Source organism: Apteryx rowi, unplaced genomic scaffold, assembly GCF_003343035.1.
Source record: "Apteryx rowi isolate R43461 unplaced genomic scaffold, aptRow1 scaffold_430, whole genome shotgun sequence".
Lineage (NCBI taxonomy): Eukaryota > Metazoa > Chordata > Aves > Apterygiformes > Apterygidae > Apteryx > Apteryx rowi.
Window position 1 is genome coordinate 432,760 of NW_020450684.1, and position 11,476 is coordinate 444,235.

Sequence of the window (11,476 nt, forward strand, 5' to 3'; positions counted from 1 at the left end):
GTGTGCGTGCGATGCTGGTGAAGAGGCCATATTTCTGCAGCTCGGGGGGGGCGTTGAGTTGGACGCGCTCTGCTGTGTGCATGCGATGCTGGTGAAGAGGCCGTATTTCTGCAGCTCAGGGTGGCTTTGTGTTTGCAGCACTTGTTCTCCAGGAGGTATTTAAGAGGTGCATAGGGCTGGGGTTGTTCCTGGGGCTGGGGATGGACCCGTGGCTCTCCTGTGGGGTGGCTTCAGGGGCCGGGCTCTGCCCGTGTGATCATGCAGCACTCTTGTGCTGGTAGGTGTTTCTTGCAGTCTGTGGGGAGCTGGATCAAGGCCATGAAAGCACCAGGCCAGAAAGCTTTCAAGCCAGGTTGCCCCCATCGCTCCCTGTCTCTGTTTCACACTTCCAGCCTACAAAGCCGGCATGAACGCAGGGCAGGAAGCATGAGTTTCCCCCGCTCATAAGGGCAGGGAATTGGGGTAGCCCTGCTTAACTTGCTGCACATCTCCCTTTGATCCCCCAGTAGCATCTCTCTGTGTCCCCACTTTGCCTGCCGCTCTGGACATCTCTTCCAAGCGCAGTGGTGCCTAGGTGAGCATGGGAATTGCACCCTCCTCCCCGTCCTACCTGCCGAGGGAAAGCCCTGCTGTCTCGCTGTTCTGCCTCCCGTGAGCGTGCCCTTGCCTGCGCCAGGGCTCCTTCCCTGCCGCTGCCCCTCCTGCAGTCCTTACGAGGATGACGGTGTGGTGGGTTTTATATCGCCTGCCTGGGCACAGGGGGAGTGGGGAATTCGTGTTTCTGCTGAGCTGGAGTCTCCATCCACGCTTGCACTAATGTCCCACTTGGCTCAAGGGCTTACARATCTCCGCAGCTGGGGTTTACCCCCAGGAGAGCAGTGCCACACTGTGTCCCTGCCCCTAGGGAGGGCTCTATCCCCTCCTGCGCCTGCCCCGGCTCTGGGGGACACCACCTGTGCCCCAGCGGCTGCTCCGGCCTTGGCAGGGAGCTCAGCGCAGCACCCTGTGGGCAATGGGCAACGCCTGAGATGTGGCCAGGGCCCAAACTGTGAGCTGTGTGTCCCCAGAGACCTCTTGAAGGTGAGCACCTAGATCTGCCTYAACGGTTCAGATCTTCCCATGGCTGATGTATTCCCGCGTGTCCACAGCAAACACGAACAGATCTGCTAACTTCTGATGAACTGCTAGTATATGTTAAGTTGGAAGTATCCACTGAGGCTTAAGTTGCCCCATTCCTCAGGTCTCCTAAGTCTCCACCTCCCTCTGTATAACTAGTTAGTGTCTAAATCCTAGGAGATACTTGCAGCTAGGCTGTTCCTCACTTCATGCACCCGGGACAGGGACATCCCAGTGCCTCGCGCTGCATCTGCAATGCTGCAAACAGCGGGCTCTTGAGTTCAGCATAGCCAGAGCAGGTTGGGGTGGTCCGCAGTGAGCAGCYGCTTGCCCAGCTCTTGGTTAAAGGTGCAGAGGTTCAGCGCCCTGCTCCTTTCGCCCCCAATTTCCTTCCCCTGTCCTAGACGTCCGCCCCGTGCCAGCCCTGGGGCTCTGTGTTCCTCTTAGCTGCAGCCGTCTCAGTGCCTCACTGGGCCCCGCATGCGAGGAGAGGCAGGCAAAGGGGCCAGCTCTGTGGGCATCTCGCTGTGCGGTTTGTCCCCCCTGGTGACAGCAGCCGTGGTACAACAGGGTCTTTTTGGAGCCACAAGTGGCATCTCCCCCGGGCTCGTAGCTGGGCTTGTGGAGGCTTCCCAGGCTTGGCGCCCTCACTCTGCAGCCCTCCGCTTTTCTAGCGACCTTGCTTTCACTGGGGGGCGGTCAGAGATGTTTGGTCAGAAAATGGGCAGGGGGGGAGGCCTGGCAAAGATGGGGGGGCTGGAAGTGGGAACCGGCTGTGGGTTTTTTCCCTCCTGTTTGCAGCCTGCGCTGTGCCAGGGGTCTGTGCAGAGCAGAGTCGGGGGCTGGGCTGGGGAGCGCTTTGCGGGTGAAGGGAGGTGTCAGGGCCTAGCGAGCAAAGCCCAGGACCGGGGCGGATACCTCTTCCCTGCTATCAAGTCACTGCAAAAGCCTGTGCCTCAGTTTCCCCCTTTCCTCCAAGGGCATCCCACCCTCCCTCCCCTCCCAAAAGCTGCTTTCTGTCCAGCCCAGCCTGAAGCTCCTTGGCTGGATGCCACTAAGGAGTTTAATTTCCCCTGGAGAATTGCTGAATGACCCCCCCACACACACAAAATCAGGGGGTGGTTTTCATTCCCCAGCGCTCCTGGGGGCCTGACCCTGGGAGGTGCTGGCTCCTGGATCCTCCTTCCTTCATCTCCAGCAGGAGCAGCAAAGGTGTCCCCACTTCTGGCCGGGGGCCCTGCATTTGCACACCCCCCTCTCCTCCTGGGCCCCACCTCTGCCTGACATAGGTAACTGTAGAAGGCAGGAAAACATTGGATTTAGCAGGGAATGTTTTTGGAAGCCCGCAGGAATGCCGGAGCCTTGGCCAGCCCACGGGGCTGTGCAGCATGGGGGACCAGCTCTCCAGCCCTCACCAGGCTTGGGGGGAACAACAGGAAGAAACTGGAGATCTTTAACCACCCACTCCATGTCAAATACGCATCCTTCCCAAGTAATTCCTGACGTGCCAGGAGAATCTCACTCCTGGCGCCAGCACTGTGAATAAAAGGAGAGACCCAGAGCTGCCCCGTCGCCTCGGCCCTTTGGGCTCAGCTGTTCTCCTGCTCCGAATGAGAGCTGGGAGCCGGAGCCCAGGGTACGGAGGGGAAAGCCCAGGTATCTGTTGGAGGCCTGCCAGGGACATTCACTGCCTTTGGGATTGTTTGGAAGAGCTGCTTGGCTTTCTAAAAATGAAAGGCATGCTAGAGCAGCAGGGCCGGGTGGGGTTTTCCCCGCTCCGTCCCTCAGAGCACCGGCCCCCCTGCGGGCACTCGCCTGGGCAAGATGAGGACGGTCCTGTGGTGGCCCAGGATCGCCTCTGCCGGGCGAGTGCTGGAGGAAGGGGCTGCACAGGGCTACGGGTTCGAGCAAGCCAAGCCAGGTGCACCGGTTTGGGCTCCCGTGCTCTTCACCGGGGCTGCGCGCGCGCTTAGGGCTGAGGCGACGTCCTGCGCCCTGCCACGGGGCTGAACCTGCACGGGGATGGTTGTTGCTTGAGCCAAGGGTGACACCACAGCTGTCTGGGAGCACCTTCACGTGCTCTGCAGGTCCCCGTGCCGCTCGCCTGTGCTTTCCCTGGCAGACCTGGCAAGGGATGTGCTGGCAGGGGCAAGGAGGGGGGCAGATAGCGTTGCTAGGAGAGCGGCAGCGTGTCCCGGCCTGCCTTAGCCGTGATGTCACCCCTGGCGCTGTGGCTTTGGAAGCCACCTGCAGCCCCCGGCGGCTCTTCGTGGGTATGAGCGAGGGAGAGAGACTGGGGAGGGCAGCGGGTGCTGGGCTCTTGGGCTGTGCGTGCGGGTGCCCTGCTCCCAGGAAGAGCCCTGGGTTTCTTTGAAAGGAGTCCTGTGTCCTTCAGCATGAGTTTGAGGGTCACCTCCGGGCCCCGTTAGATCCCCGCCGAGATTCTGCCGTGCCTCGTGGCTGCAGAGCAGGGGGGCAGCTGAAGCTAAGCCTGCTCCCGGCCACCCGGGGCTGCGCTGGCCGCTCAAGGGAGAGGGGCGGCAGGGAGGTCCGCACGTGCGCGCRCCACACTCAGCCTGCTGATTTATGCTCCTTGGCAATGCCGACGCAGTCTAGGGAACAGCCGTAACCAGAGCTGTCGTGCACCTGTGCTGGGCCTCCTTCTTTCACTCTGATTTAATGTCCCAATTGAGAGGTGATGTCATGTCAGAAAGAGCCAGGGAAGAGGAAGTGCTGGAGAAGATAAGGTGCCTTAACTCTTCCCTGCCCAGCTTGGCAAGGTTTTGAAGCTGAGACTTACGCTAACTGCCAGCCAGCCAGGAAGACATGAGAGTGGAGGAAAGAGAGGTTGGTTGGAGGTTGCCTTCCTCTTTGGATAGAAGGCTGGATGCCAGGACACCGTGGCTTGCAGGCTGCAAGGAGGTGGAGGATCAGGTGCCTGGAGAGGAAGGGCTGAGACCCTGTCCGTCTGAGCCGGGCAGGGAAACGGAGAATGTGCCCAGACCTGACCTGCTTCTTGAGAGGGGAGAGGCTGAATGGAAATGTCCTAACCAAAGGCTCATTAAAATGTGTTATTCAGCTGCAGAGATGGGCCAGGGGCTGCCATGTTAGAGACTAGGACTTTCAAAACGATCTCGTGGAGGCATCCAGGTCCTTTTAAGAGTCAGCCCCCAAAGTCTGCTCAGCTATTTGGATAATGTCAAGCTCTATCTAGTCATTTGTATTATCTAGAAACCCCCTGGGAAGGCTGGTTGGGCTGACACAACCTAAGGTCCTCTCTGTTGCCCCAAGCTGTCACCCAGATGCCCTCTGCTAGACGGGAGTGAGTTTGTGCCACCACTTGCCTGGTTCTAGCCCAGAGAACAGGATAGCTGGGTGAAAGGGGCCGTCGTGGGTCTCCCCCACTTATCATGAAACATTTCACAATACCTTCTCCGAATGCTGTATTCGGCTGTGTTATGCCCCAGCCCACATGGATGGAGGCTGGAGGCTCAAACTCCCATTTTGGGCTACGCCATTATTCTTAGTCAGGTCCCTCCGGTTCCCTAAGCCACAAAGCACGAGTCTGCAAAATGAGATAACCGGTGCGCTTATGTAACCGCACAGGACATGTGGCCGTTCTTTACGTTTATACAGCTCCCAGAGCTGCCTGGCAGGCGAGCACGGCAACATCCRCTGCCCTGGTGCAGTACTGCTGCTGTTTGGGGGGGGGGGGGCTGCTTTTCAGGCTGGTTCGTTCGCGTTTAGGCCGTACTTCTGACAGTGCCAGACACGGCACTGGTAGCTTTGGTTGTCGTATTCTACCTGCCACTGCCGCAACTGTTTTTTTCTCTCAATATTGGACTTTGAGATGGATATGACTGCAGACCAGCTTGGCGCAGTAAACTGGGCACTGCTTGCAGTCACGTTCAGTAACGTCTGGCCATAAAAAATTGCTAGGAAATCTGTTCAAAAGAAATTAAATTTCATCCCCTCTGGCACAATCTACGCTACGTCCCTCTCTCTGTTTTTGCAGACTCACTTCTCTAATTAGCACTGTGCTCGCAGCCGTGTAAACCAGGCAGCCGTTTGGCTGTGGGAAGATGGGAAATCTGTGCATGGTGTCACTAACAGATTGCGTGACTGTGACACTTCTCCCGCTCGAGTGCAAAGGCCTGCCAATACTGATGGTGYGATTTCGTCAGAAATCACAAGCTCAGCAGGGCTGGGCAGAGCGGGGCGCTCTGAGAAGCAGCAACGTGTAGGCAGGGTCGGTACTTGCTGTGAGTCTCGAGCGGACGCTCTTCCGTGACCCTGCCTGCTGTAATCCTGGGGAGCTTTGTGCTGCTGGAGTACTTTCGTGTCGCTAACCCATCACATCATCCTGCCTGGACAGTTTTTGCTAACAAATTGTGAACTTGACTGTCTTCAGACTAGTAGGCAACCAAAAGAAGAACTTTTTCTGCCTGCCACTTTGAGCAGACCTATCTGCAAGAGCAGGTGCAAGGTGTCACCTAGCTCATGTATGCATTAATATCCAATGAGGCAGGAAAATAAGAGCTGGCTCTCTGTTCTGTCCTGTACGCGCATTGCAGTCCTCACAGCGCGTCTGGGTTGATTAACGATAGTGGTTGGATTTTTGCTCCTCAAAATTCCGTTCTTAGTGGTGTTACCACAGCTTCATCCACAGCCTGACCCTCGGGGTGCCGGGTCCTGGCTGTGCCACAAGGAGGGACAGTCTCAGCCTCCGTGCTTGCACCCTCAACGTCCCTCTTTTTTGCAGGAGGCTTCGCCACCTTCTCGTCCTGCTTCCCAGGGCTCTGCGAAGGGAAGCCAGCCGCCATCCTGCCGATGAGCATCTCCCAGCCATGCTTGCCTGTGGCCAATGTTGGCCCCACGCGCATCCTGCCGCATCTCTACCTGGGCTCCCAGAAAGACGTCTTAAACAAGGTACAGCCCTGCTGGGGTGGGAAGCACATCCACTTTGCACCCTGTCCCGGCTGGGAGAGGGCTGCACTGTGACTCCTGTAGCCACGCAAAAGGCAGAGGGTGGTAGTGACTCCTCTCCGGGGCAAGGACCGTGCAGAGTCGGACCCTACCAGGAGGCTTAAGACATAGAGCACATGGGGAGAGCCTGGCAAAATCGGGGAGGGTGGTTGCTGAGCTTCGGTGTGGTCTTGAGGGCTTGAAAGCCCTTCCCAAGTGCCCAGACCTGGTTAAGACCAGCTTCAGCGGCTCTGTGATGCCCTTGGGAACCAGAGGGAGGGGGAGAAAGCTGGGGCATCCCACTAGGGGAGCATGGGTGTAGGTGGCTATGGCCAGAGACAGAGCACTTTTTCAGGAGGCCTGAAAACAGGCAAAGATTTGCCATGGGGAGAGAGGAGGAAAAAGGGGCCGTGTCCTTTAAAGGTGCTGGAATGGCTGCGTGGTGATGTCAGGCCAGGGAAGGAATTTTGTTTAAAGGAAAAATAAAGGCGAGAAGAAAGAAACAGGAACTGCAGTTAAAATGCCGATGGGCGCCTGCTGCGGGCAGGAGGGAGCCAGTCCGGCGTCCTCGCCTGGGGAAAGCGAGGGGGGAGAGGGCCAGGGGAGAAGCATCCGACCGGCAGTGGGGGTGGAGGCAGAAAGGAGGGAAAGAGAAATTATATACAGGGAGTAAAAGGAAATGAAAGAGAAAAATGCCAAGAATGTGAGCCTGGGAGCTGGGCCGGCTCTGAAGAGCCGAGGCTGGGCTGCAGTGGAGCTGCCAGGGACAGGCTTTTGGGCAAGCGGGGACCGATGGCCCGCGGACTTGGGGCTGAAATCCCAATGTGGTCTCCAGAGGAGTCCACGTCAGGCAGTCAAATTGATGGTTTCTTTCCTCCCCGCCTCCTCAGAAGTTTTTATTCATCTTTTGGAGACTCATTTTCTGCCCTCTCTGTGGTGCGGTGGCCAGGAGACAGCTCTGTTCGTAGGCACCAGAGCCGGGGTGACCGTAGAGGTCATACATAGGCAAGCGCAGTGATGTTTCTCCTCTCTGGCGCTTTGCTAGGCAGAGATCCCACGTGGCAGCTCCACGGGTTGACTGTTTTATCCCCATGTTTCTTTTTTCCTTCTGGGTCTTCCAGGCCAGGCATTGAGACCTAGCAGTTGGTACAGATGTTCCCCCTTGTCTTGTACATAATCTGCCCTTGCTTTATACAGATTATACGTAATCTGACTGGAGGGGAAAGGGACAGGGGTCAGGTTAACCATGAACTTGAGTCAGCCCTGCAGGTGGGTGAAGCTCGTTTTAGCCCTGGAAGGCATGGAGCTTGGCGTGGATGCAGTGATGCCCACCCAGCAAGCCTGTGTCCTGAGGGATGGCCCATATGTTGCATCTCACTCCCTCACTGCAGTTTTTCATTGGATCCTCCTTGCTTAAGTTCTTCCTTGTGCCATCATGTTTTACTGAGTCAGAAATATGGACAGTGATGGTGGTGGCTCAATGGAGGAAGCAGAAAAGACACAGAAAATAGTTTACTCCTGAGTCAGAATGAGGGAAGAGATCATTTCTCTTGCAACCTATATATATCTCAGCCAAAAAAGTGCATGTTCTGAGTTATCAGTTGCTCGTACCCAAAATGAGCAGGGAGTAGCTTACCTGAGCCTTTTGCAGGCTGAACTCGGCACTGTTCGTTGAAGAAATTTGAACAACTAACAAATCCGAGAACTCCTGATAAGTTTCTGTGAGGTTTGGGAGCAAAGAAATGGGTTGAATTTGGTGGATGCATGGTCCTACTGATAACTCTCCCAACTCTGTTGGTGAAATGCTCCCTCTGTCCCTCAGCTCATGTTTTCTAAGCTTTCATCCAGACTTTTTGCTGGTTTTCTTTCTTATATTTTCCCATTGTTCCTCTCATACCAGGGTTCTTGTTTTTTCTCCTTCTGGGACCTCCTTCCAAGAGTCTTTTGTCTGTCCAGAGATGGACAAAAGTAAAGAATCTGCTGAGTTTCAAACCTGTGTCATCCAAATGGGCTCATCTTTCTCTGCTTGTCTCTGCTGCACTACGGTCAGCTAGGCCAAAGCAGCAGTGGGACAGTCAGAGGAGGAAATACTTGCGTGGGCAACAGCAGAGGGTGTGTGGAGAGACAGACCTGCAGCACTCTGCTATCTGAACTCAAGTCATTGTTTGATCGCTTTTTTTCTCACCAGGACTTGATGACACAGAATGGGATAAGCTACGTCCTCAATGCCAGCAACTCCTGTCCCAAGCCAGACTTCATCTGTGATAGCCACTTCATGCGCATTCCTGTCAATGACAACTACTGTGAGAAGCTGCTTCCCTGGCTGGACAAGTCCATTGAGTTCATTGGTGAGATTTGTTATGATGGTTACTGACCCTCCAATTCCCTGCCCACCTCAGCCCTTAAAACCCAGGCAACTTATTTTTCCTCTGCAGTCTTGCTTTACACAATCCTAGTCCTTTCACACATAGAGGTTGAGGATTGGAGAGGGAGGCTAGAGTCATTTGGCTCACCATCTCTGACAACATCAACATCTTTCTCTCTGCTTCCTCTGCTGTGCTCCAGACAAGGCCAAGGTGTCCAGCTGCCAGGTGATTGTGCACTGTTTGGCAGGGATCTCCCGATCGGCCACCATCGCCATYGCCTACATCATGAAGACCATGGGTATGTCATCAGATGATGCCTACAGGTGAGTTTCCTCCAGATGATAGGGAGGGGTTGTGCTAATATGCTTCACTCCAGCAAGGGAAAACAGGCTGAGCCCAAACAGAGAGGGCTGCAGCTCCTTGAAGCTCTGGCTTGCCTTAGCTGAGACCTGGGGTAACCAAGCCCTGCTACCCCTTCACAGAGTGCATGCAATGAGGAAGGTTGGGGGCAGTAAACTGGAGGAAGGAGGCCAAATTCACCAAGTCTAGGAAGGCCTAGTTTTACCTCCAGAGCATCCTGAGGCCTCATGGTTTCCCAAGACCCTTTTGTTCCTGAGGGTCTGGCGGAAGGTACTGAACRATGCCTCCTCTCCCCAGAAAGGCCAAGAGAGTAGGGGTGACCTGGTGAAAGAGCAAATGATAACCATGGCTGTTTGTATCTCTCGGCAGGTTTGTTAAAGACCGGCGCCCATCTATCTCACCCAACTTCAACTTCCTGGGCCAGCTCCTGGAGTATGAGAGGAGTCTGAAGCTCCTCAAGGCTTTGAAAGCCCAGGGCGATCGGAGTGAGGGGGATGTCCAGCAGGACCCAGCTGAGGTGCCTGAGAGCAGTAGGCACTCCACACCATCTACCTCAGAAAAGGCCGAGGAGATATCAAAAAGCACAAGCTCAGCGCCCTCCCACAGTGACCCTGAGAGACAAGCGGGAACTCCTAAAATCTTGTCACCCACAGCACTACAGCAAGGACTCAATGGCTTGCACCTGTCCTCAGAGCGCATTCAAGACACCAACCGGTTAAAACGCTCCTTCTCCCTGGACATCAAATCAGCCTACTCCCCTGGCCTAAGGCAAGACGTCCCAGGCCCTGCCGACACAGGAGAAGCCCCGAAGCTCTGCAAGCTGGACAGCCCTTCCGGACCCAACGGTGTGTGCCAGTTCTCCCCAGTGCCGGACAGTCCAGACTGGCCAAGCGGGCCAGACCTCCTCTTGGAGGCCAAGGTGAGGCAAAGGCGGAAGCACAGGCATCAGGCAGGTTCCCCTGCCCACGGGCTCAGCCTCAACTTCAACGGGGTGTGTGCTGTGCACAAAAGCACCAGCGTGGAGGACAATCTCAAGCAGACGCTGCGGCTCAGCCTGCCCAGCGTGGGGCAGCAGCCTGTCCAGCMGGCGACCACGCCAAACGGCACCGGTGGGGGGGTCGGCCCGTGGGGGGTCCACCTGGAGTCTCCGAGCACCCCGTCCTCGGAGAGCGCCTGGTACTTTGGCACAGACTCGGCCGTGAGTGGCAGCAGCGGAGGGAGCGGGGCTCTGTTTGCCAGCGCCGCCTCCTACTCCTCGTTCAGCTGCAACGCCATGCAGAGCAGCTGCGAGATCAGACTGAGAGACAAGCAGCGGGCCGAGCAGCGGGACGGGCGTCACAGCTGGCACGAGGACGCCAATGCCGAGAAGCAGTTCAAGAGGAGGAGCTGCCAGATGGAGTTCGAGGAGACCATGTCAGAGGGCAGGTCCCGGGAAGACCTGGGCAAAATAGGCAAACAGTCTAGCTTTTCGGGCAGCATGGAAATCATTGAGGTGTCCTGACATTCATCCCGGGCACTCAGAGAGCAAGGGTGGGGGGATATTTAAACTGGGGAGAGACGGGGTGGGGGGGGGGGAGTATTTATACCCGTGTGTGTATTTTCAGGAGCACACACACCAAAACAAAAAGCAAAGATGAATGAATCCAAAGTCAGGAAACATAACGGTGAATGCTTAGTGTCCCTCCCGCTCCCAACTTGTTTCCTTCCCCTGCCGGCAACCCCAGCCACTTTCCCCATGTCACCCCAGGCCCTCGCGTGCACCATGCGGCTTGCTGGGGCGATGGGAGAGCTGCCCGTTGGCTGCCGGGGAGCCGCGGCACGCGGAGATCCGCAGTTGAAATCTCGGCATAAAATTCAAGCGGGAAGGGGCAGAAATTAYGACTTTTGCTGCTGACAGGCAGTTGCGGGAGGGGAGGGTGAGCCGCGCGGTCTCCCGGCCCGCGGGACACGCTTGGCACGCAGGTGCTCCCACGCAGTGACGGAGCCCAGCACCTCTCCCACGAGGCGGGGAAGGGGCACCTGCTGCGGGAAAGCTACATGCGCTCCTTCCCCTTCTTCACGCCCCGGCGCACTAAGCATGCTCCCCCATGTTTCTCTGGCTAAGTATCCTAAAAATGCTGCACTAGAGCAGCCCTATACATATATAAATATATATTATATATAATATAAAAAAACCACACACACAAAGAAAAGGTAAATGGTTTTACTGCGATTTTTATTGAGACGTAAATAATATTTCAATTTTTTTGTTTTGTTTTTAATTTATTGAAGCTGTTCATTCTGGCAATGATTTGCAGACAATGTGGGGCGGTACTTTCAGCTCTATTTTTACTGTGTATGGTATTTAAATCTGAAATACGAGTTTCTAAGCAATATCTGAGGCCTGTGGCTCCTTCTATAGCTTATGTCGACGACAAAGATCCCCCCCCCCCGTTCCCTCTGGGCACAGCAAAAAGGGGACAGAAAACGCTTCTGTGCACTTTTTCTAGAAACAAATAAGCAAACAAACCATAAAATCTTCTTACGACACAAACTGAGCCAGAAAACTCTCTTCTGGAAGCTGCTGCCGCTTCTTTTACCTCTTTTGGTCCCTGTTTGCTGCTCCCCATCCCCATCCCAGCCATAGACCCCTTCCCTCCCCTGGTGCAGGGTGAAGGGCTGGCCTTCCT

At 55.8% G+C, this 11,476-nt stretch overlaps 1 protein-coding gene across 2 annotated transcripts in view; it reads left to right on the top strand.

The window, feature by feature from the left end:
• The window catches only part of DUSP8 (dual specificity phosphatase 8), a 55,178-nt gene extending 44,825 nt beyond the window's left edge, over positions 1-10,353 (top strand). For both annotated transcript variants that reach the window (XM_026076438.1, XM_026076439.1), the window contains 4 exons: positions 5,879-6,045; positions 8,270-8,429; positions 8,647-8,770; positions 9,177-10,353. In XM_026076438.1, the coding sequence (XP_025932223.1) occupies positions 5,879-6,045; positions 8,270-8,429; positions 8,647-8,770; positions 9,177-10,308 (1,583 nt within the window). In that variant the 3' untranslated portion in view covers positions 10,309-10,353. The remainder of the gene's footprint in view (positions 1-5,878; positions 6,046-8,269; positions 8,430-8,646; positions 8,771-9,176) is intronic.
• The last annotated feature ends 1,123 nt before the right edge of the window (positions 10,354-11,476 follow it).